General features: G+C 36.6%; 1 protein-coding gene across 1 annotated transcript in view; it reads left to right on the top strand.

Moving 5' to 3' along the window:
* The window catches only part of NBAS (NBAS subunit of NRZ tethering complex), a 193,880-nt gene that overhangs the window by 153,769 nt on the left and 13,180 nt on the right, over positions 1 to 26,931 (top strand). Inside the window, exons 49-50 of the mRNA XM_050893361.1 lie at positions 13,918 to 14,057; positions 22,427 to 22,571. Of these exons, the coding sequence (XP_050749318.1) occupies positions 13,918 to 14,057; positions 22,427 to 22,571 (285 nt within the window). The remainder of the gene's footprint in view (positions 1 to 13,917; positions 14,058 to 22,426; positions 22,572 to 26,931) is intronic.

Raw genomic sequence — 26,931 nt, 5'->3', positions numbered from 1 at the left:
GTAACAATGACCTGTATTTAGCTTGATCGGGCAAAATACAAGTGAAGGAGCTGTATCTGTTTAATCCGCAGCAATCTTTTATTTGTGAAAAATGCTTAATTAGAAGAAAGATTTATGGTCCTATCAACTTTGAGTAAATTTGTTATGATGTTGTTTATAATTCTAGAGACATTGTTTCTCTACTGGTAATGCATAAAAATTAAGTTTAAGAAATTTAATTTAAGTTTTAATTAATATTTTAAAACACTAATTTCCGTTCCTTGAAGATGCAATTTATCCATATGAGAACATGTGAAACGTATTTTTTCTGGGAACATAAATTGTAGCGTGTATGATTAATTAAATACTTTAAGATGCAAATGAAATATTTTCCATTAACTACACAAGTAAAATGGATAAGACAAAGTGGAGAGAAAAGCAGTATAGCTTGAGTGAACATGATGGTTTCGAATGCAAGCCCTGGGTACTGCAGTATTCTGTGGCTAGCAGCAGTTGCTTCAGAGGAAGATAAGAGTGCTCTGGAGTGGATTCATGGGGGATAATTCACTTCCTGTAATATGTCTCTTGTAGTGAAGATATAAGTGGAGAGTGGTTTAAACATTGCATATTCTGCTTTTATCTCAGTTTCAGAAACATTAAGAGCTCGTTAGTGATGTATTCAGGGTTCTATTACTATGTTACAAAGAAATTGGTGGATGAACTGTGATTCAACCTTGGGTGTCTCTTGCTAAATTCTTGGCATTGGTACCCCACACAGCATTGAGTGCAAAACATCCTGGAACTTTGTAGAAGGATTTTTTTTTTTTTAACCTCTTAATGTGATTTGGTATATGTTGTTGTTCTATGTTTTATAGGGTAGCAAAATCCAGAAAGTCAAGTCCCTGCTCTGTTTTATTGACTTCATCACTTTTTTCCTTATTCTGTTGTTTACTCAATCTAAGTAAACAATTCCAGTCATGTTACTATTCTCCCCTCTATCTCAGAGCCCACTGTGATACGCAGTATACCTCCTGAAAGGAGATAATTGGAGAAGTGAATGTGATGTCCTTGTGGAAATTAACAGTCCATGCTTATGCATCCCAACGCCTTGATTGCTCTCTTGACTTCGGCTGTACGTTAACCAGAGGTCTCTGAATTTCATTCAGTGAGGCTCAGGTTCCTGTTTTGACTTGATAAGGCTAATTTAGCATCTTTTAAAATGTGATGGCTTTACCATGTTTACATTTTATTTGCCATCATATGGTCACTTACTTACCGTAGTGTCATGGTTTAACCCCACTCAGCAGCCAAGCACCATGCAGCTGCTCCCTCGCTCCCCCCCGCCCCGCTCCCAGTGGGAGGGGGAGGACAATCGGGAAAGAAGGTAGAACTCGTGGGTTGAGATAAGAACAGTTTAAAGTAAAATATAATACTAACAATAATAATAATGAAATATAATAATAATACTAATGAAAAGGAAAATAACAAAAAAAAAAAAAAGAAGAGGGGGAAAAAAAAAAACAAAACAGTGATGCACAATGCAATTGCTCACCACCTGCTGACCGATGCCAGAGCCACGATCTGCACCTCCTGGCCAACTGCCCCCTGTTTATATACTGGGCATGACGTTCCATGGTATGGAATACCCCTTTGGCTAGTTCAGGTCAGCTGCCCTGGCTCTGCTCCCTCCCAGCTTCTTGCACACCTGCTGGCTGGCAGAGCATGGGAAACTGAAAAGTCCTTGGCTTAAGATAAGCGCTACTTAGCAACAACTAAACCATCAGTGTGTTATCAACATCATTCTCACACTAAATCCAAAACACAGCACTGTACCAGCTGTTAAGAAGAAAATCCACTCTGTCCCAGCCGAAACCAGGACACCTAGCATTTTTTTAAGTCAATTGGAAGTTTCTTTCTACAGTGTCCTTGACGAACATAAGCTAGCTCAATTTGTGTGCAGTATTATCTGTTCAGTGCTTGCAGTCCTCCAAAAGCATAATTTACTTTATATAAGCAAAGAAGCAGTCATAAAATCATGAGAAGTTCTACTTTTTACCTTTACCATTTGATCATAAACTGGTTTGTTTGTCTTTTTTGGTTTTGTTCCTGTTAGCAGAGGAAGTTCTTCAGTGGTTTCTAGTCAGGGTTGTTGTTAAAAGCCTTTTGAAAGCATAAGTAAATTGTAAAACTCTTTTTCTTTAGGCATTATTTTGTTAATATCTTAAATGAGTATCTCGTATTAACAACTGTGACATTCAGTTGATGCCATGCTTTTTTCAAACAGTCTTATCTTATCCCATCAACCAACTTGCTAGCTGACACTTTTTATTTAGAGGTCTTTAAACTCTGTATCATCTGATCTGTATCTACCCCTCTCAAGTATTCTTAAAGTAGTTCTTACTTCGTAGTAATTTCTCATAGCTACGTTGGCTGAGAGAGTGAGGGTTTTTTTCCATGTTGTTGCTATTATTACATAGGGCCTTGGCTATGATGACTGTGACTGCTAGGACTTTCACTACATCAAATCAAAAAGAAAACCACCAGTTGCAGTGCTTAGATAATGCCATTTAGTATGACAGTTGCATGATGCTGCCCTACCTTCTTCTGATTATTTTTATGGCTGCAACAGAGCTACTCATTTATTTCAATTTTTACAGCTTAAATAATTTTGTCGTGTCCATCCACTTGGTACCTTAAGTGCTGCTGGTCTAGGTCATAAATATGGATAACAATAGAAGAATTTTGCATTAAAAATTTAGGTCTTTTTTTTACTGCAAATAGTAGTACTGAAATATTATTTCAAAGTGGAGTCAACATCAACAACTTGTTGTTCCTAAAAGAGGGTATCTTAGTTTATTGTGGGTTGTTCATTTTAAAAATGCATCTTTTACTTTGCCAGTTTAGCCTATCTGCAGGATGACATTTTGGAAAGATTAATTTTGACAAGTTTTCATTTACATGAAAACAGCCTTTAAAATCATTTTTCCTCTATTAGCGAAAATCGCAGACTTTAATTATCAAGACACCAGTTGTACATACAGTTGAATACTGGAAGCTTGTGCATGCACTGCTTCTTGATGGTAGCGATGATCAGAAAAGGTAAATTGAAGAGCCACTTGCACAAGGTATGGGGGGAAATGGCTGATGCTAATTTAACAGTTTAAAGTTAAAAGCAATATTTAAGGATTAAGATCTTGTCATTTCCAGGCTGCATCTTCAAACACCTTTTTCTGTTCTAAATGCAGAGTATCTATTTTATACATAATTATGAAATGTGAAACAGTGATTAGTAGCTGGCACATACAAGTAAAATGACTTGCGTGTTTTTGAGTCCCTTGTGTTGCACAGATGTTAGTTTTAGCCATGATTTACATAGATCCAAATTTTTACCTATTAGCTGACACCTAGTCAATATAAATTTTAAATTACATGTATGTTAATCCTGTCTCTTTCAGTTTTAGCTAGCTAGATACATAAATCTTTCAAATGCAATTTTTTTTCTTTATTTGCCCTTATCTCTCTATCAATATCTATACACAGTCTTCACAGGTTTCTTCTGTGCTGAAATGTATTTGCAGATTAGGATGTAGTCTCCTGCAGAATACAAATGAATGGATTTTATTTTCTGCACGAGTTATGCATTTGTATGCATTAGGCAATGCATTTGTGTTTACTGAATCTATATGCATTTCTTAGTGTTAGTGAGCTGCATATCAAGCAGATAAGGAATTAAACAATATATAAATCAGTTCAGAAGAAAAAAGTTCTTGGGTATGTCTACAAGACAAGCAACTCAACATGTGGCTGAGCCTTTGTTTAATTCATCACCAGTAGGCTTCTGGTTGATTTGTTTTTAAACTTGAATCCTGTAACTTGCTTATCCTGTTCAGTGGCTTCAGTTTGAGCAGGATTTGACCTATGAGATTATGCACATCCCTTTAGTATCTGTGTGCAGCAGGCTTTCATATGTGGTCAGCACTCATATTCATAATCATTTTTAACATGTGAAGTCCAGCTTTGGGGAAAGTGTAAGAAAGCCTCCTTTGGGGTAGAAGGTACAGGTTGTGAACAATGATTTTGTCGCACAAAACTCTTGACTTCAGTTTTAATTTTGTATTGCTTGCTCTAAGATTGCTGTTTTGGTAGCAGATACTTCCTTCTGGTCCGTAAGGCAGTGACTCTTTTGCCAAAGTCTGGGTCATAGCAGCCTATGTTCTCTTTGTGAGTTCAGGACTTGGAATATGCTCCACCATGAACTCCCGTCTCCTTGTTGGTCTTAAACTCAAATGGAGGGGAGATGTGAGGTAGGCCTTTGCATCACTGTCTCAGGTTATATTCCCCTTAGTAATGGAAATCAACTGTACTTTAAATGTGGTGGGGTTTTTTATTTTTTATTGGTTTTGGTTTGTTGGGTTTTTAAGGCGATATTCCTTAATAAAGTTGTTGCTTTTTATTAACTGGGATAAATCCATAAGCATAGCTTCAAAAATGCTTCTTTCAAGCAAGAGAATTTAATGTGTGGCACTGGTCCAGGCTACAAACCAGATCATGTTTTTCCTGCAGTGTTTTTTCATAAAATAGAACTGAATTCCATCATTATATGGGGGCATTTGTGAGCCCAGTAGAACAGTTTTTAAAAAGTTACCATCTCTCAGCTGTGACTTACTACCATGTAATACGTTTCCATTTACCAAGATCCAAAATGGATTGAAAGTAGGATTGTTCATGTGTGAACTTGGGCAGATGGAGAAAGTAAGATGGAAGTCTCATTTAAAACTGACAGGTTCCTCTGCCATGAGGGGAATTTATTTGAAATATGTTTCTGAGAAGGTAAAACTCATCTGTGCTAAAAGGAAAGATGGACTTCTCAAATCACACATATTGGCATACAAAAATTTTTTTATGGAACTTAGTGCACAGGAGATCTTTAAACTCGCCAGGCTTACAATTTAGTTGTGTATATGTGCTCTTTAAATTGCACTTTTCTTATCCAACAGTGGTGTAAGTAAACTAACACTTTTATAATCTAAACCACAAATTTCCATGGGTTTTGTCAAAAGTAAAAGTTTTTATCCGCTTTCCAAAAAAGGCTTTCCAAAAATAGGAAGTAAGTGCAGTACTAAGACTGAATGCTCAGTAAGGAAGCAGATTATGTCAGTGCCTTGTAGTAGTCATTTGGCAGCATTCCTTTTTCTAGGAAATCTTTTTAATTGAATTCTAAAACATTGTGAATATTTAAAGTATATATAGTGCTGTATACATGTGTTCTTTAAACTATATTTCTTAATTGCCTTTGACTCTGTACATGGCAATATGATACTAGGACATAGAGTGAAAGGTACTATATCACATTATTGTTTAAATGTCAAAATTTCGATAAATACTGGGGAAAGAACTTTAAGAAGATATTAAGTTCGAGATGAAGTCTGTAAAATATATGTTTGAGAAGTAACTTTCACTTGACCTCATTGACTCCTATTCAGCTACCTTGTGAGAATACACGTTTCACATATGGAAAATGGTAAGCTTACTTTTGAGTCCCTGTGTTCCCTCAATTCCACTTGGAAACTGCGTATAACAAAACATTGTGGGCCCAGTGTGTTTTCATAATGTAAATTTTAATTAGTGTGTGAGTACCTAAAAATATCAGTGCTGGTTCAGATCAAGCTCCAATTCAACCCAGTGTCTGTCTCCAACAGTGGCCAAAAACCAGACATGGAAGAAAGAGTAGGAAAGGAAAAGTATATATCAAACTTACTCTGATATTGCCCTCATCTGTGAGTAGTCGGAACGGGTTAATTAGGAATAAGAACTGGAAACAACTCTGTGTAGACAAGCTGTAAATTCAGGTGTTACTGTGGCAAGATCAAGTAAGTGGAATCTCGATAAAATTAAATAAAGAAGATTTACCTTTTGATCGATAGGTGGGAATAATTTACCAGAAAGATATTAAACTTGTTTATACCTTAAACTTGTTTACTTAAGTCAAAAGACTAAGTCTATTAGGAAGCATTCTAGCTCAAACAGAAGTTACAATTTTAGTGCAAAATTATTGGATAAAATTGTGCACACAGATATGTAGATTATCAGAATAGATTGCAATAATGGCTTCCTCCAGCACTAAAATCTCTTAAACTTTGGAGAATGAGACTATAAATGTAGTGAGGGAAAAACAGTAAGGAGGAAGAGTAGTAGTTCCCCACTTTTCCTCCTTGTCAGGATCTCTGACTTCCAGTGTATGTCTCTCAAAACAGATTAGTTCACTGGTTTTTAACCTCTTCTGTCTGGCTGTATGTGAGGTCTCTTCCTAACCTGCCTTTAACCAGATATCTCAAACTGTCCATGCCCAAGCTTGCAGCTCTGCTCTCATGGTTACTCTTGACTTCCTTTCTTCATGTGTGCTCTTGCCCATACACTGGTAGACGAGTGGCTGAATAACACAGTGGTTCGTTCTTCCAAGCCTGTTACTACTCTCCCCAGCCTGACCCTGTTATATCTTTGAGGATTTCCCTCTCAATCACAACTTAAAAGTTTTATTTTTAAAGAAACCCTGGTTTAGAAATAATGGAATGCTGGTAGTGTATTGGGGAGTACAGCACTTGTGGTTTTGCCTTTAAAAAGGGTTTACTGTTGCTCTGGGATGTGAAGGTCTTGAATAAGATGTTTTAATATGTGCTTGTGGTTGTGCTTTGTTTCACAAGTATATAGTGTGTCTAACATCAAGGTTGATAGGATGTCTAGCATCTTGAAACGGTTTGAAGAGAATGAAAGAATAGCCTTTAAAAGCTCCTAATCTTATCTTTGCAGGGTCAGTAGCTATACAATTTCAGGAACAGTTGTACACTTTTGTGGTTTGTTTTTACTGGTGATTTTTCACATTTGTGTTCATATTGTGAGTAATTAACTTTTAAATATCTATTTAACTTAGTTTGTAATTTTATATGTCCTTTGTAGCAAGCTTTTAACTTTGCAGTCTTGTACTGGAAGTAGGTTTCAGTAACTTCTGTTTGTGCAGGCTTTTCAGTAGCCGCACAGATACCAGCAGAATAGGGAACGACAGACCACAGGTTGACCAACAAAATGGGAAGATTAATTTCTTCAGTGACCAACCCTGACTGGCCTGTTTGTGTAGGAAGGGCAGTATTTTCTTTGCTGATTTACCTAATTAGATTGTAAGCTCCTTAAGGCAAGACTGTTGTGTTTTTGTGCCATGAACAGCACACCAAGATGGCAATTACAGAAATTCTATCACGTTGTTATCAATCCTTTCGGTCATTGTTTATAAACCATGTTAGGCCCTGTCTAATGAGTGGAAGTAAGTTTTAGCATCAGCATTGCTTATCTCGAATCTGAATAAAAACTTCCATGTCAGATCTGCCTATTATTTTAAAATGCAGTATGGATGAATTTTCTACCACTAGAGCTTGAGGGGGGAGATAAATAAAATCATAGTGCATTTTGCAAGGGAGTCCTGACAAATTGAAAATGCATTGTAGCAGTAAGGGACTACTCAAATGCCTACTATTTTCAATGCCATATTAATTCAAATCTATGCTGCAGTGATGAACATGAACATATTTTGAAATATTTACATTTACAATCTGGTGGATGTAATAAAATGAATTTTATAATCAGGTAAATCAGTAGGTTTTTGGTTGCAGCTTTTGGAAACCACAAATGTCTCTGCCTTTAATATAGGGAGTTGGTTTTAAGCAAGGATGTAGCTTTTCTCAATAAACAAGCAATTATAATGAAGGAAAATATTTTTCTAATTTCTACATCTTAATTCTTTGGTTACAAACACCCTTATCAATGATTTCCTTAGAACATTAGTAGTGAACAAAATCTGTTGATGAAAACCATGGCTCTGCCATGCTCACAGGGAGTAAAAATGTAATTTGCAGAACAGATTTCGTTGGGCAGAGGAAGGTGGAGGTCTGTCTGCATTAGTTTTCCGGCTCACCATTCTCGTATGTAAATAGGCAGCGTTTTGTATTTTATCTCAGGGGAAGAGGAGGATTGGATTGGCTGGATCTTTTTATTGGCATTTCCATTTTTTAAACAAAACTCTGTCTAGGTTATCAGCCAAGTCAGTCGGCACCAGATTCTCAAATTATATAGCTTTAGCAATAAAGCATTTACAACTTTATCAGATGTCTGTCCTTTAGGATCAGGAGAACATTACATAGTGGATATCTATGCCTCAGGGACACAATTTAGATAGAGCAACATTCCACTGTTGCTGCAAACAGTGATTTTAAACTAACTTCAATTTCAGGAGTGAGATAACATAGTGAACTAAACAACTGATCCTGCGGACTGCCATGCCAACAGTTTTCTTTATCAGTCATGTATGATGTCCACAGCTTTATTTAACCTTATCATTCTTCAAGTGTATCATCTTAGAGTTTTTATAAAATACTAGGTTTCTAAAAGCTGCAGAACAAACTTTTGAGGGAACTTTTCATGTTTGGACTCCTTCATGTGTGTCACATGATGAGTAGCTATAAAACAATAACAAATCTATGGAGCAAGATGATGAGTCAAAACTTTGCACTGAAAGTGGATAAAGCATGTTGAGCAGTTTCAACATTTTGGGCATCTAATAGGATCTAATCTGTGAGGGAAGAGAACTGTACAAGTCTTTGAAAGATTTTATCATCAGGCAGAACAGTTTGGGGTTTTATTTGAGGAGGGATTGTAAGTGCATTAAGTTTTTATTTCAGCACTGGATATAAAGAACATGCCTTCCAAGTTTGCTCAGGATGGCTGAAGTCAGATAAAGGGTATGTTTGTGCACAGATAATGTACTGTTGAAGAGATTACAATTATCTCAACCAACTGCCAAATTCCTCTTTTTATTTATACTTTAGCAGTAAAAGCACCCATGCCATATACTTCACGTTTTGTATATAAAACAAAATGTTTTAAAAAGCTTGTGGGAATCTTGTCTGATGTAACTTCCTACTAGCAAAATGATGTCAGAACTGAGATATTTTGGCCAGTCGTTTGATAAATAACTGGACTCCAGCAATAAATTTTTCATCAAGTGTTTTACTTTTCCTAAGATTTGCAAGTTACAGCAGTTCAATACTGTCCCTGTAAGAGAATGGGTGATTGAACGTATGCTATGTTAAGTCTCTGCCACTGGCAAGCAGACCATAACTACTTGAGGAAAAATAGCTGTTTTGATGTCTAAAATCTCGTAATTCAATGAAGTGTATTGTGTGGCCATGCTCAAAGACACACAAAATAATATATCTCAGATAAAAAGAAAATCTGACTTTTGCCTTCTGGCATGCCATAGCTGCTATAGGCTGTAGCTGCAGTCTGCACTCCCACTCAGAAATGTGGTTAATTTTCTGTCTTGGTCAATATTTGAGAAAGGTGGACCGATTTTTGCCTTTATTAAGCAGAGATAATATGGGATGAGTCAGAACTCCTTTATGGGCCATCCTAACCACTACTACCTAGTAACAGGAGAAACTGGGAAAAGATGTAAAAGCAAAGTGCTCAGGAGGAGAACATACGATTAAGAGGAGTTTGCACTGGTTCAGACAGCTAGTAATATCTAATGCAGTTTTAAGCAACACTCAGTGCTGCTTTGTGTAGCCTGTATTTTGCTTTGTGAATTTCCTGTATACTTTTTTAAGGAATGTTAGCATATGCAGATGTGTGCATATTCTTGATTTTAAACATATGTAGTCCCTTGATAATGAGATTGTGTATTTTAACAGTTTAACATAAGGTTTGGTTTTACTTAATTTGTATTTTGTTTTATAGTCTATCATGAGTATCGTTTCTAAAATTAATTCCTCTAATTGACTTTCCTATTGTGGTAAATATTTGTGCAGCCTTTTATTTTAATGGAAAACATGAAGCCAGCTGTGTTCTACTGCCAAAGAGAAGGCATGAAACTACGGAAAATCAAGACAGTATTGAGCAAATCTGTTGTTAAAACTGGAAGTCCTTGCTTTCCTTTTCCTTGCTTTTGTTTTTTTTCTTTTTTCATGTTCCTTTGGGATCATCTGAAGTTCAAGCGTACTCCTTACTGCCTGGCTATGGGCCTCATTATTCTGTTTAGTGACAGATTCTTCTTTACAGGCACTTGCGCTATCAGGGCTCTGAGCAGTTCATGGCAGGTTATCTTTGCATAGCCTTTGAGTGGTTTAGAGTGATGGTTTTGGGTTTTGTTTGGTTTTTTTTTAAAAAAAAAAGGAGGGGAAGCTGAGTTATGTTATCCCATTACCATGGTTTTAAAGATGATCATACTGGTAGAAATGCAGTGCCTTGTTGCATTACAACATTGAGTCATCTGAATAGATCATCCAGAGTTTCTACAAAGAGAGTGCTCATTTAAAAGTGGAATTTTTAATCTTGTTGCTGTGTTATTACAACAAAACAACAGGCTTGACTAACCTCAGCAACTTCATCTCGGCTAGCTTTCATCTCTGTTAAGATGAAATTTCTACCTTTTAACACAGAGTGTGCTCTGTTTCTGCTGTGAGAGGTGGCTGTGTCCTCACCATGCTCTCCCTCAGCCTCGGAAATAGAAAACAATACAGAGGAAAACTTATGTTCTCTGTGTGTGTATATATATACACACATACCCACACACATTATATATATGTAGAGTAAATATAAATTTAAAAAAACTCATTCCAATGTGCTGCTTCAAGGTATTGCTTTCTTGTAGCAAGGAACTATCACTTTTTTTGTGGTTTGATTGTAACTTCTATTTCTGGAGAATTATAAGGAAACAATTAGAGACAGGGCAAGCTATCTTGTCATTCAAACTATAAAGCAGTACAGAAACTATTTAAGGCAAATGCCTTGATTTACTTCATAGCAGATAATATCTCTACTGATATGTAACTTAAAAAGGACTCTTCTGTTTTACAAGAATAACAATACCTTGAAATGAAGTTTTTAAATGTTTTATTGTTGTCTATGTTTCTGATACATAGTGTTGATCTGCTCGTTAGGATTTTTCTAGTGATGCTGGTGGGCAAGTTGTGCATAGATTTCAGTCGTCTTGATTTGTAAAGGTACAATTTTAGACATTGTGCAATCTTATTGAAACCAGTGGGACTACTTTTCAACGTGTAATGTGAAGTGTGGACACAATCTTTGCAGAATCAGTGTGTATTTGGTGATGTTTTCAACTCGGGAATATTTTTGAAAAATACTTCCAATACAGTCGACTGTGTGACCATTGTCACACAGAGTCAGGCATTCTTGGTGTTAAAGCATGGGTTTACATCTGAATCTCAGCTTTTCTTTTTCAAAAAAAAAAGTAATTTTAATAACCGTGTTATCACAGGAGTGAAATAATGTGTAAAACATACTTGAAACACAGATGTATGTGGAGTATAGGGACAACTGATAGATGCAGCAGAAGCATAAGATGCATTGAAGAAGGGAAAAAAGCTAGGGCTTAAAAGATGGAGGGGTGGGGAGTTTAAGATAGGATAAGACCAGTCTTTTTTTTTTTTTTTTAAAGTAATCATACTTGTCGTCTACCCTTCAATACCTGGATATTTTCCATTTGTTGCTTTTTCATTAACCTTCCATTTCCTCTATCTTTAGTGCTGCAATTTTACATCACCACATGCACTCTTAAAGGTATGCATACTTATACGCTATGTTGCTACTTTCTAATCTCACCTGTTTCACAGTAAATGGAAGTGACATGCATTTAAAATGCCATATAAAAAGTGAATTTTCAATAGTTTTCTTAAAAACTATAAATAATTAATGCTGTAGACAGTTCACTTTATTTTTATTACTCTTAATCGGAAATGCAGGTGACTTGAAAAAAGGCCATTGTAGAAAGAAATATTGCAGAAATGCACACCATGTTTGAGAATAGAAAGTTAATTCTTCTGATTTACTTCAATCGTATTAATATGTGTTTTGTTAGGAGCAATCATGTTGCAAGGATCCAGCTGTCCAAAACACAACATTATAATGTTAGATTAATTAACCTCATAAAAAAAATGTAAACCCGAGTCTGTAAAGATGCATTATTAGGCAGAATTATTGGAATTCAGTTCATGTTGAATAGGATGTCTGATCTACTCTCATCTACTCTCCGCTACTAATGGCTCAATTTCTGTGACAGCTTTTCTCATCTATTAATATTGTCTGTGCCATTTCTTGCCATTTTTACAGTTACCATTAAAGAGATCTGAACATTTAGTCTGTGTTTTGAGGTAACGTGCTGTTTGTGCAAATATATTAAAATGTACTCAATGGACCATCCAGAATGCTGCTTGGTTTAAAGAGCTAGTTGTCTGAAAAAGGAGTTTGGGGATAGATGAAGCAATGCAAGAGCTTCTGTTGTCTAGATAGTACACAATTTGCTAAATTGCTAAATATTTTTGATCTTTAGAGGTTAGCGTGTCTAATGTCTGTTTTACCCTTTCCTGTTCTTCTCCCTTCTCTTTTCAGCCTTGTGATTTAAATAGTGAAGATTATGATATTTTATGTTAACAAGTATAGATGGAATTTAGGGATATTACAAGTGGGTAACTGATGTCTGCTATGTGACATTTGCAGTACAGAGAAGTATTTTTAAATGGACAGATCTCAGAAACATTTCTTCACTGTCTAAAATGTTTTAGTATACGGTGCTTTCAGATGTACCCTGGAGACAGAAGCGAAGTTTTTCAGCACTAAATATTTTAAAGTCACAAATTATGTATGCTCAATAAATGCATCAGTAATCTTTGTTTTCCAACCTCTTTTGAAAAATTTGCCCTTGATGTATCACAGTCTCTTTGAAAAGATGGGAATGCGATCTTTAATCTTTTTGAGTAGCTGCAGAACTAAGGAAAACTTTGTCCATGTTTGATGTCTTAGAACTACTTGGGCTGAAACGGGAAAGTTAACAGTTAATGCTGTGTATCTTCAGCAGAATTATAAGATGAAACTGAAGTGTTTGATATCCTGGAACTTTTTGAACTTTGGAAGAAAAATTCGGTGTTAGAATGTGTTAATAACACAGAGGAAGCTACCTTGTTATTGTAACAAATTATTTTTAAACTCCAAAAACTTTTGTATGTCAGGTAGACTGCGAATAGCTATTCCATTTGTGAAAGCCCTCCTAGTGTGATAACCAAACTTTTAAACAGAAGCTGCTTCTCATTTAGTAGCAAGTTGGTTCTCATTTATAGCAACCTTCCTTCAACAATCAGACCTTTTACCTTGCACTTTTTTACCATGCAAACTGCAAGCAGTAATTATCTGTAAAAGAACCTGTCATCAACTGAAGTGAATTCAAGTCCTGGCAGAAGCTGCAGGTTTTAGACTTAGATGGACACTTTTCCTGAGATAGAGTTGTCTCGTGGCTGCCTGATGGGGTGTGGGGTTTTGTTTTTCTTAGGTTCAAACACCTATGCAGAGAAATATTACAGTACTTGTCAGCAGATGTTCTTCACTGGGTAAATTAATTTAGAATCATCTTTCAGGGCTCTTTCCTGTGGGAGAAAAGCTTAGATGCTGTAAATTCAGGTAAAACTATTGAATTTTCATAGGTGAGTGAGTGTAATATGTATTAGGGAAGCACTAGACTTACCAATTCTTTAAAAATACTTATATGTATGTGTGTGCATATATGTCTATAGATGGAGGAAAGGAAATTTAAGGAATTTTTGGTTGTTTGAAGAACACAGAGATAAGATCTTCTGAACTAATCAATGAATGTACTTGTATGGGGTTGCACTGTTTTAGGAACGTACACCTAAGTCATTCCCTGTTGCTGTGTGCTCTCCTGTTTTATTTGCATGTAATTGAAAATGAGAGGTAAGAAAATGGGTTTCCAGGAAAACTACTTTCACTGTGTTCCTGCATTGTTTTACAACAGCGATGTCCCTCACAGATAGATTGTTGATTGCTTTTAAATCATTGATTTCTTAAAAGAATTCTGTTTTTTAGGTAGAGATAACAGATATTGAAAATGAAGAAAAAAGGTATGATCTCTTCCTGGGACTTCTGGAGTCTAGTCACAGTCTGTCTGAGTTTCAGCACTTGGTTTTACTCCTTCAAGCTTGGCCACCAATGGACATGAGCAACAGGTAAGCATTTCTTCACACAGTCATGTAACAAAGAAGTTCTAAGTTTTCTTGCTTGATAATATCGTGTAGTTTTCAGTCAATGAATTCAAACATGGCTAAGAGGAGTGTGACCCAGTATGAAAGGGTCATACTGGGAAAAATAAATGGTTTATTTAAAGCAGAATTGAATCAATCCGTTTCTTGTAAAAACTATATGTACATATGTAGTATGTATCATGAAGGAGGCAGAAAACCATTTTATTGCCTGAACTATTGCACAGGAGGGTTTTCTATCTACTTTAAATTTAAAGTTATGTATTTTGGTCTTATTTTTGGCAGTATGTACAAAATCCATAAAAAGCAATAGAAAGTTCTGACTGTTTTTTCCATTCAAAGTTATACTTTGCAGAAAAACCTTTGAAAGTTAATGTTCAGGTGGCTGTGGCAGACAGTCTGCAGGAGGTCTATGAGGGTAATGGTACAAGCGATGGTGCTTCTCTTTTCTAGATCCACTACCTATTATTTCTGTCTCTGAATAAAGTATCCAAAAGTAAAGAATATATACTAGGGCAGACATATCCTAGCCCAACAATTTAAAATGAAAATAATTATTTCAAACTTCAGCATTGCATTCATCAGAATGGGTATTTGTTGAAAGTGTTAATTTGGAACATTTTAACTACATTATTTTTTACCAATTCTTTGGTTTTTGTCTGTGACTTTCTGAACACATTTAAAGGTAAAAATTTTCACCATTCTGTTCTATAACTGATGATCACTTCTAAGATATAAGGATTCATATAATCTTATGAGGCAAAAGTCACGTATCTTTCAAGGAGAGCAATACTATTAATAAATTTTTGGCTAGCGACTAGTGTGCCATGTTTTATCTGAGGGTAGTTAGGTTAGAGACATTAAATGATGCTTCCATTGGATTACTGTGGAGTACTGATTACAACCTGTTTTAACTTAGGGACTATACTCTCTGACATGTTTATATGCATTGATTTGTCAGAAAAGTTAAGGCTTATCTTTTTATGAAAAGTAACTCTTTTGTGTAATTGCAGAGAACTGGTGCATTAGAAGGTAATCTGTAAGGATTATTCACCTTCAAGCCTGCAGTTTGTTTGCAATTTCTGGATGAGCATTAACCTAAAGTCTTTATGACAGTTTTATGAGCCAAAAATTGTCTTCAGTGCATTAAGAAGTACAAGGACTGCTGTGTGATCTGTCACAAGTTCATACTCCAACTTTCCTTTTTCGTTTTAATTGTAATTGAAAATTGGATGCCTCACAGTGTGTGGGAAGTCAAACTTTAAGGGAGTGTTTAGATTTAAAAAAAAAAATAGTGTTAAACTTATGGGACAAAGGGTCAAGTGAAATATTGCTGCAGTTAGCAAAATTCTTTTTCCTTGGGTTGAACAGAAAGACTAAATATTTTGTGAAAGGAGAACACTTCTTGTATATAGACAGTTCTTGTCTACTGCTCTGTAACAGAGGAAATTAAAAATTAATTAATTTTATCTCCCACTTGATGTTCTGTTCCTTCAGGCTGACTTCCTAAAGTGAAGAAGAGAAAACAAAATAATGATTAAATGTGATTTGTAGTCACAACTAACAGTGGATTAAATTTCAGAGGTGGGATACTTCTTTAGTTCCAAGATCTGTGAAGTCTGAAAATTTGTGCAAAATGCTTAGATCACCTGTATCATAACTCATTTAGGGTCTAAAGTAGTTAGTATAGCTCCTAGGCATTTACATAGTCACAATTTTGACATAAAGAAATCAATTTGGGTAAGATAAGGAGCAAGAGAACAGGATAAATTAATTCACAACCTTACATGTGATTCTGTGATTTTCATGTATTTAGCAATAGTTGAGGTCAGAAGAGATCTCTGGAGATGTCTACTCCAAACCGCCTGCTCAAAGCAGGGTCAGCTAGAGCAGGCTGCTTGAGGCCATTGCGTTGTTGGGTTTTGAATACCTCCGAGATTGGAGATTCCACAACTACAACAAAAAGGTTTCTCTTACGTTTTAGTAAAATGTTCTGTGTTTCTATTTATGCCCATTGCCTCTTGTGCTATCACTGGGCATCACTGAGAAGAGTCGCACTCCCTCTTCTTTACTTTCCCCATCAGGTATTTATACAATTGATAACATTCCCCCAAGCCTTCTTTTTTCCAGGCTGAACAGTCCCAACTGTCTCATCATTCTCAGCCTCTGCTAATGGGACAGATACTCCAATCCCTTCATCATCTTTGTGGCACTTTCCTGGACTCGCTTCAGTATGTCCGTGTCACTTTTGTACTGGGGAGCCCAGAACTGGACTCGGCACTCCAGATGTCTCACCAGTGCTGAGTAGAGGGGAAGGATCACCTCCCTCAGCCTGCTGGCAACACTCTTCCTGATGCAGCCCAGGATGCTGCTGCCCTTCTTTGCTGCAAGCGTACATGGCTTACTCATGGTCACCTTGTTGTCCAGGCTGCTTTCCAGCTGGTTGATTCTCAGCCTGTCCTGATGGTTATTTCTTCCCAGATAGGGGGTGGACTTTGGATTTTCCTTTGCTGAGTTTCACATGGTTGATCTCTGTCCATTCCTCCAGCCTCTTAAGGTACCACTGAATGGCAGCACAACCATCTGGTGTATCAGCCGCTCTCTCCCAGTTTTGTATCATCTGCAAACTTCCTGAGAGTGCACTCTGTCTGATGGTCATCCTGGTCCTCAATGAAGATGTTAGAGTATTGGCCTCAGTATAGACCCCTGGGGTCCACCAGTGGTCACTGGTCTCCAACTGGACTTTGTGCCACTGATCACAAGCATTTGAGCTTGGCAGTTCAACCAATTTTCAGTCTCCCTCACTCTCCACTTACCTAGCTTCATCAGTTTGTCAATGAGGATGTTGTGGGAGACAGTGTCAAAAGCCTTGCTGAATGAATTCAAGGTACATGATATCAGCCATCATCTACCAAGCCAGTGATTTCATCTTAGAAGGTGTCAGGTTGGTAAGTCATGATTTCCCCTCTTTAAGTCCATGCTGACTATTCTCAGTCTATTTCTTGTCCTTCATTTGCTTGGAAGTGCTTCCAAGAGGATTTGCTTCATCTTCCCAGGAACTGAGGTGAGGCTGACCAGCCCATGTCTTGAGAGTTTATGCTAAGAACAAACCACAAATTTTATCGTATGATTAGATTATTTATTTATTTAATAACTTATGTTATTACTAAAATTTCAGTTTCTCTCATCACTGTTTTGACTTTGCCAGGAGGCTTTGCAAAGCCTTCAGGAGAAAATTGCCCCCTTCTCTTTCACTAGTAATAGCCACCGATACTGGTTTCATGGAGAACATCTGACTCTTATGATACCCAAATGTGATCTACAGTCCAGACTCCCAACTAGTTTTCAGAAGTTCAGCGCTAAATTCAGTCATTATCTCCAGGGAAATAAAGAGTAGTTCAGTTTGCCAGATTTTCTTGAGTTTGCCTGAAACTCTAGACAGACAAAAAATGAAAATAAATTCAATTAGTGGAGCAAGGAATTGTGTTCATAGTGTAGGAAACAAATTTTTTTGGTTTTAGTTTTTGGCTTTTTTTTTTTTTTTTTTTTTTTTTAGAATGGTGATAGACACAGGGCGTAGTTACCTCCGGTGTTTCATTTTTCAGTTCTCTCTGCTAGCTTGAAGGGTGGTGAAAATCGTCTAGTCTGTTCTCTTCCCTGCCTCAGCATTGTTTTGCTTGGGGAGAAGAGAATTGAGGCTGCATCTTGAAAGAAATGACAGAGATTTAGTTCTCCTTCTGCCCCCTTCCCTCCTTTTTTTCTTGGTTGTAGGAATGTTGCATTTCTGCTTTCTTTTATCATTTATTTATGTATTTATTTAATGAGTAAGTCAATGATGGTTCAGTTTTCCCTTTCCTACTAAGAGTTGTCCCGATAGAAAAATAGGTCAAAGGGGGGCATTTTTCAATCCCTGGGGACTTTCTGTGTTTATATTCACATTGCTTTCCTTTTATTATCGCTTTTTTTCTGTTACAATACTTGCAAGACCGATTAAGTACTTTATGAATCCTGTGTCAGCAGGAATACTCATTGTGGCTTGAAAGTCCTTCTTTGTAGCTCATTTCTAGTGCTTTCAAAAAGCATACGTGATATTTTAATAGTAGACAGCATGATCATAGTTATGATCCTTTTTGTAAATTATTTTTTCCTCCACTTAGTTGTATTAGCTCAGTCAAAGATATTTTTGAGTTCTGTTTTTTTTGGGGGGTGCTTTGGTTTTTTGTTTTGTTTTTTAACAAGTCCAAAAGACAACCATTAAGTACTTGTTGTAAGGACTTAACCTAAATTTAAATCTAGGCCGTGTAATTACACATTTTATGTAAAACTAAAAAAATGTGTATTTCTTATTTTTGTCTAGAGAAATAATATATCTGGTGTGCAGAAATGTTCTCAGACTGAATTTTGGCTTTTATAATCAGTGTGCTGTCATTAAAATGAATTTGAGAGAATTCAAAACATCTGTCTTAACAGCTAATAGCGCTCCCGAAATGAAGTTCTGTCCTCATTCCACCCTCAATCCCACCACCTCAAGTATGATTAGTTTTAGAAGTCAAGTACAGCTGTCTTTAGTATTCCCTGATATGAGACAGGATTCATTTCATAAACTCTTGTCAAGTAGATAGTTAGATTTTTTCCAGCTGTCTCTTGTTATAGAATGCTGGGAATAGTTTACATTTCTTTTTAATTATTTTGAATTTTATTAATTTGAATTATTTTGCTTTGTAAATCCTGGAATTATTCATGCCAGCCAGGAAGCAGAGATTGTGCTGTAAGTATGAGGGCCAACAGCAATCAAAAAAATCTTTGGTACTTTCCGCCTTCGTTATCTAAACCTTCTGTCCTCTCTCTCCCCGTTGTCTTTGACAGCCACTATCATACAGCCATCTCTGCATCTTTGGGAAGGCTGCTGCAAGCGTGCTCTGCTCTGGGGTCTTCTCCTCTTCTTGCACTGCTCATTCTTCCCTCTTCTGCCTCTGTTGCATACTTCCCTGTTAGCAGCATTCAGTTATGCTTACCAGCCTAGGGTTTTTTTATATATATGTTCCTGAAATTGTGTTTCTGAAAAACCTACCTTGATGGTTGGGTTGGAGTAAGGAGCAGGAACTGTTTTGTTAGTGAGGTTTTCAACAATCTCATGTTAAAGCAAGCTGTATTTAGAAATTGTTGAGCAAAGAGGAAAACTGTGAGCCGTTAAGCCAATTTTTTAGCCATATGTATTAGGATTTTTGTTTAATCTTTACTTATTTTTTCTTCCTCTGCTTCAGAAAAGGGTTGCTGTTGCTAACTGATTACTACCAGTGTAATGATATGTGCAGGAACTGGGGAATTTGAGTCATCTGAATACTTTGAATTTTGGTTTTCAACCTAACAGTATATATCTAATACTTATAATTGAATATAAAGCTAGAAAATACAATTTACTTTCTGTAAAGGCTCAAAAGAAAGGAGAGGTAAAATAATTGAAGTTTGGGGGTTTTTTAGTAGCCTTTTTTTTTTTTTTTTTTAAAGATTTTATGTGACCTCTCTGTTAATGATAAGTCTGTGCTTTTTCATGTTTTTTTGAGTTCTTGTATTTTAAAACACTCCAGCTAGAATAATGCTCATTATCCACCTGCAAATCTGATTCTCTTCATATCATAATATGCCATGTTGACTGTGAGGAAACAGAGAGGTAGCTTGGTTGTTTCAGTCAGCACTCAAAACCATATACTTTTTAAAATTTTATTTTCACACCCTTGTTATGCATGCATGCTTTTCCATCTAGGTGTCTCATATTCAGATGTCATTTTAAGCAATTCATAAAGATTTTTCTTTTTTAAATTTATTGACAGTACCTAAAGCTCTGCAGTCCTTTGGAACTTGCTGTCTACATTCAAAAGGCATTTTTTATATTTATTTTAAATATTGATAAGGTGTTTTGGAACTCAAAAAGACCAGCTTTTAGGGACTCAATAGCTTAGTTCACCTTCCTGTTTCTTAACTTAATGCAAAATTTCCCTCTTTTGGTTCTGGGCAAAAAAATAATGTGTTCATGCTGAGTTTTTGAAATAATTACTTTTTTCATGTTGAGAAGTAACTTTTTTTTAACCATAGTTGAACTAAGGTAAAATTCAGGAGAGAAGAAAAGTGAATTCTACCTGTAGGTATCAGATTTTTGGTAACTGAATCTTTTTTTTTATTTAAAGATAGCAGATAACAGATCTTTGTTAATAGATCACACAAGTATTTGAAATAATGATAAGGAATTGTGTTGAGAAAAGCTTTATATATGTAAAGTATATATCTGATACTTAAATAAATAAACCTGGACATGGCAAGCCTTGTGGCCTTGCATCTTTCTGGTTATTTCTAACTTCTGTGTTTTGTAGTGTGATTTTTGTTTTCTTTTTCTAATGGGAAATTCTTACAGGTTTTCTTAATGTACTCTGGAGGCAGCAGCTATAAAAATGGAAATTCATTATAGTCTCTGTGCCTCTAAGCAAGAGATGGATCACATAGCAGGAGCTATCAATTTAACCAGTGGCAAAGATGGAGTTGCAGGGGTTTTTTTTTCTTCTCCTAACGTTACTGGGGGTTCACAGATTAAGTGCATCACGTTTTGCTTGTTGAATAAGCTGGCATCTTTGGGTTCGACCCATCAGGTTGGAAGGAGAGGAGGGGAGGAGCTCTGCTGTTCCCAGTCAGACTTGTGGCAGCTCTGTGCTCAGTGACTGCGACTGATGGAAAGGCTCAATTAAGTTGTCAGAAGGAATAAGGATAATGACTTCTATTTAGTTTGCATTCAAAGTTACCCACTCCTAGCATCTGTCTGGTTTTCATGTTAGGATATAATGTTAGCTTCATGTGGAGCTGGTTTTATTTGTTTAGAGTATGTACTTTTGAAAGTGGAAGATGAGTAGGAGAGAGCTTTTATACATAAAATAGTACATATTGGTGGCTGTCCTCTCCAGAGTTGTCAGATCTATTCCTTGGTATATGTCAATCCAAGAGACTCTCTTAACGGACTGCATTTACAGTGATATTAATGTGTTACTTTCAACAATTGCTGCTACATAGTATCTTTGAAAAGCGGCACTTTGACAGCACTTTACTGCTCCTTCCCGCATGTGCTGGATGAGTATCTTAATTTACACTAAATTGTAAGACTAACCTGCCAGATTTGGTCTTGCTGTGATTTTTTTTTTTTTTTTCTCTTTTTTCCTTCAAGCTAAGATGAAAAGTTTCCCATATCTTTGGGATGCTGATTAATAGCCAAAGAGACTGATAGGGTGATTTTTAAACCACCTTTTGTGCCTTCCGAAGTTTATGCACAGATAAACATAGTGGTTGTGTTACTGTGGCTTAATATAATCATGATCTAAGCTGTGATTGTGCATGATTTTAGCCCATTGTAGATGGGAACTGAAATGCATTAACTTAATTCACATTAGGAAAATGGTTGTGTGAGTATGTTCCAGTGTTACACTTCATGCTGTCATTTAAAAGCTCTGGTCTGCTACCCATTTTTGTCGGTACATCCAGTCCTAGCAAGTACACCTATCCCTAACAGAAGTAACCAGGCATCTCCATGATCTAGCAAATAGCGGCTGTAGACCGAGAAATGTTCCAGCAACAAAACTTTATAGTAAACATTGCCTTTGCCGTCATGCATGATAAAATTTACTTGTATCTACTGTCTGCTGTCTTTTTAAGTCTGACTGTGTAATGGTGACATGGCACGAAGTTCTGTGTTGAATGAAAAGAACATTTTAAATATGTAACACAAATGTATCTGCATCCATACGTACTAACGGACAAGTACAGATGCATGTACTTTCACTCTCCTACCCTGTTTGGATAGGCTATAAAAAAAGTTTATTTTTTTGTTTGTACTTGTTGGACCTGAAAATTAAAATGTGAATCTTGGAAATATTTTCTCCACTCAGAAGCAACAGACAGATACTTGAGAGACAGATGCTGTTAGAATGTGATCAAAGCAAACAAAATTAGGAATGCTGTATTCCTGTCACCACTCCCTCGATACCATTCTGCTTGGGAAATCAGCTGGTATAAAGCCAGGAGAAGCTGTTCCTATGCTATTCCAATTTTATCTGGTGCGTGATTCCTCGGGAATTGTAATAGCATGTCATAATGCAGAATACTTTAAGCTCCTTTGTTGCATTGAAAGAATGATGGCATCAAGACAGTAACTTGTCTCAAAACTTTTTCCTGTCTCTCTCATGAGATTTTACTTTAATTCACACACACACAAAAAAGGAAAAAACACCTACAGAAAATGGTGGGGGTGTGTATGTATATTTATATTCTATACACATCTCTCTTTTTTTTCTGGGCAGATCGTGCACAGATGATAATCCCTGGGTGAAACTGGGGACTGTTATGCTACAGAGATGCCCACCTGAGGAAAAGGAGAACACTGGAAATGAAATTTTGAAAATCTGCCGTTCTTTGTATGAGACAAAGCACATGCTCCCTGTCGAGGTAAGTGTTAACTTTGGGTATCATGGATATAAGTCCTGTTTTGGGGTCCCAGCTACAAGAAAGATGTTCCCATACTGGATCAAGTCCAATGGAGAGCTAACAAGATGATTAGGGAGCTGGAGCACAATAAATGCAGAGAGACTGAGAGAACTGGGTTCATTCTGTCTTAAGAAGAGATGGCTGAGGGAGATCATATTGCTGTCTTTAAATATGCGGATGAGGAAACATTGTAGAGGAGATGGAGTCAGCCTCTTCCAGAGATGCTCAGTGATAGAACAAGAGGCAATAGAGACAAGTTACATCATCAAACGCTCTCATTACATACAAGGAGAAAGTTTTTCACCATTGAAGTGGTGAAACATTAGAATAGATGGATGCCTAGAAGAGACATGGAGTCTCCGTCCTTGGAGGTATTCCAAACTTGACTGGATCACATAATGGGCAATTTGATCTTGTTGGACTTTGAGTGGAGGCTAGTTGGATTAGCTGACCTTTAGAGGTCTGTTCCAGTATAAATTATTCTTTGACATATTTGTGGAAAGGCTTTAATAGTGTATTGTCATTGAAGCCAGTGTGACAAAAGCTGTTAATTTAATAATCAGTAATTTTCTCACTAATAAACGCATTTAGTGAGGAATCCTTGAAAAATGTGTTTTTGATTGAAAAAAAACTAATAGACAAGTAATTGCTTTGTAATAATCATGGTGTTCTGTCTTCCTTAACTATGTATGCATACTTCAATACAAGCATCTCTTAAGTATAAAATTACTGAAGCATTTTGTATGTAAACATTGTATATTAATGAAGACAGATTGGAGAAATGCTTAATAAACTTCACACAACTTCAGAGTAGTCATGTGCCTATTTTCAGTAGGCTGATTAATCATCTTCACGCAGTCATGGTCTGTTATAGAAAACAGCTGATGTTAAGACTAGAAGCAGAATAGAAACAACACATTCTGTTTAAAATACAGCCAGGTGGGGGTGTGTGTGTTTTTTTTTTTTTTAAATAGTCCAAGAGACTGATTTGATTCAAGTTCAAAATCTTTGTAAAAGATGATTCCAGAAGGTGTCAGTAAGCTGAAATGATAAATACAGTCATTAATTTATTCATCCCACTGAAAATTTTTGGTGGAAGGCAGGTCTCTGTATGCCTGGGACTGGCGTAATTATATGTAGCTTTTCTTTATAAGGTGTTGAATGGCGCATCATAGCTTGTAAACTCATAATCTTATTCATGGATAGGAGTAGTCAAACTTTGTCAAAGTTGAATTTTCTGCCTCACCTCGGTGATCCCAGAAGACAAATCCCACTGAGGGTCACTCATACGGCAGTCAGTTCACCAAGAGTTCTGCTCAAGATTGGGTCGTGATTTGCTCACTTCTCTTAATTGAGTAAACTTTTTCTTGAACTCCATAACAAGTCCTTATTTGCAGACAGTTTTGGTATTGGTTGGCAGCTTTGGTTGGAAGTGCCTTTCTTTTTTAATGGTACAGGATGTTGGAAGAGCCCTTCATGTAGGTGTGAATATACAGATACAGTATGAAGATATTCTGGACCTCAAGCATAAAATAGCTTTACCAATGTAAAATACCTTCTTTATGACTAGAATGCTGTACAGCAACAGGAGTTGCACTAAAATGTGTAGTTGTACAGTTACCTACAAACGCAGGCTGTATTGCTTTAAGTCTCTACTTGAGAAGACGAGGAATGGCACGGATAAATTTAAGTAACTTATTTGTATGCACAGCTGCAGTACTTAAGTGCACAAATTAGAGAGCGGAGATCGCGTGGCTGAATAAGATCCAAATCTGATTACTGACAAAGTTTAGATGACTTCACATTTCAGTAAATACACTGATTAAGAAGACAGACCTAGAATGATGGAATTCTAAAAACTGAGAGATCAATTTATCACCATGAATAACATTTGCCATTCTGAAGTCCAAAGGGTGTGATGGGAAAAACATTTAACTTCAAGTCATGATGGTCTAGAAGTTAGCAAAACTGTTTCTTTGGATGTAATCAGAAAGGTTTCTCTCTTCCTTTATTCTACCTCCTGCTGGTCTTTCTCGTTTTTTATAGCCAAGTTCTTTTTTTAATGTCTTTTGGAGAGTTGCATAGCTTTAATCCTTGTATCTGTGTGTATGTGTTGTGTTTTGTTGTTTTTTTTTTTTTTTAATTTACATTATTCAGTGGATAGATTTTTCCATTCCTCTTAGTTGAAATACGCATTGTTTTATTTGCCTGGAAGGCACGTGTGTTTGGACTGTCTGACATCTGCACTGCCTGATTAATCTCTTTAGAAAGGGACAAATCCTTTTCCCCCCAGTAATTGTTGAAGTGTGACTCTGCTGAATATCTCATGTTTTTCTATCAACCTGTGGGTCATGTGTCAGTTAATGTAAACACCTAAACGGGAGAATGCATCTAGTCTCTTATCTGTAATCACCCTGGGGTCCTAGTGGCTATAAGATGCTTATCTCCTAGAATAATATAGCAGCCAGTTGGTATTCTTTTTTTCTATTTCTGTAGCTAGTTGTTCCTGGTTTTTATATATGAGTTTACATTGTATGTTTTTCTTCATTCACGATTGTCTCTGATCATTTTGTTCAGATAATTTTGAATTTAAATGCTGCCCTTCGGTCTGCTTTCAGCCTCTCCAGACACAATACTGTTTGTACTCATTATCCAGCCCTTCAAGCCATCCATGAAAATACTGAATAATACTGGGCCCAAAACAGACTCCTGTGAAATCCGGTTTATATGCCTCACTGGTGTCACAGTGAACCATCAATAGTTGCATAACTAGGTAAAAGACAAAAGTTATTTTACAAAAGTTTCAGCTAAATCGTGGTAATCCGGATTTTGAATTAGGACTTCCCTTGTCCCTCTTGCAGGTGACATCATACCCCCTCAAAGCACAGCCTCTCACTGCAGGCAGGCAGACACGCAAACGCTTTCGAGTGCTTATTGCAGAAAAGAAAGCCATTTGTGTTGCTCTGAGAAGTGCTGTGGGTGGTGGCTTGCTGCTTAGGGTTGGATTTCCAATTCCTGCCCAGAGCAGCAGTGCAGTCCTTTGTGGCAGAGATACGAGGAGGTGTTTGTACGATTTGGACAGTCTTCAGTGCTTGGCAAGTTGTCCAGTCCCTTCCTGTGGAAAAAGGGATGGAGGCCACTCCAAGGGTTTGCAAGTTGGACCACACTATCCTACACCTTATTTCCCTGGTGCAGAGGACAGTGAGTGTTTCATGTGACATTTTCAAAGTCTTGCTAAAGTCAAAATATGCCATAGTGATGGCCTTATTCTTAACTACAGAACCTGTTGTAGGGCCTTGTGGGAACATATTTCCGTACAAATTTTTTTGTGTTTGGTTTTTCATTTTATGTTTTCATGGTTTTCATGAACTGGGAGTGTCTGATAGGTCTACAATATCTTTTCCCCTTGCATGTCTGCTTTCTTCCGTGTCTGAAAGAGACTATATTTCTCTTCTCCAGTCTTTTGTAACCTGTCATGTTCTCGAGGGTGATGTCTCTTAACTTGATTTATTATTTCTTTAGGTGTTTGGGGGTGAATTTTTCAGCCCCAGAAACATCTTTTTTTATTCTAGACTGAATTTGCAATGCTGAACTCGCACCCGTTATTATTGTCAACTGTTAGCTGTTCATTAGCCTGAGATCTTTTACTAAGAATTAAAGCAAAAAAGATATTTAACACTTTGCTTTTCTTGGCTTTTTGTTACTGGTTTTTTTCATATCAGTATGTCATTAATCACAATGTAGTGTCACGAGGAAAACAGAGGCAGTGCAGTCTTACCTTATAAGAGAGATCAAGTGAAGAAGAGTGGATAAGAAGTACCCTTCTCCATAAACCACTAGCGAGACTGGCATTAAAATAAAACACCCTGTTAGTATAGCTGCATTTTAAGAGGACACTGAAAAATGAGGGGCAAAAGAGAGAACCTGCAAAAATTAGTGCATGGGTCAAAATACCTTGAAGTGGAAGACTGAAGGAGTGCAGTGTGTTATCTTATCAGAGATCGAGAGGTGATTGATTGTATTCTGCAGATATTTTTAGGTGGAACACAAGCTAATAAAACTCTCTTGATTTACAAAGACAGACATAACAAGAACCAATTGAGTTTAATTTATACTATTTAAATTGTAGCATAAGGCATGATATTTTGACAGTAAGTAAAATTAATTGTTGGAATGTATATTTCTCCTTCAAGAGAGATGATGGATTTTCTATACAGAACATTTTTGTAGATAAGAATGGATATGTCTGCGAGACATGTTATCATCAGGCACAAAGTTACTTAAGTCATGTGACTGGTACCTACCTGAAATCTAATGACCT

Source organism: Gymnogyps californianus, chromosome 3, assembly GCF_018139145.2.
Source record: "Gymnogyps californianus isolate 813 chromosome 3, ASM1813914v2, whole genome shotgun sequence".
Lineage (NCBI taxonomy): Eukaryota > Metazoa > Chordata > Aves > Accipitriformes > Cathartidae > Gymnogyps > Gymnogyps californianus.
The sequence above is the reverse complement of the archived record's forward strand: the minus strand, read 5'-3'. Positions and strand labels throughout refer to the sequence as shown.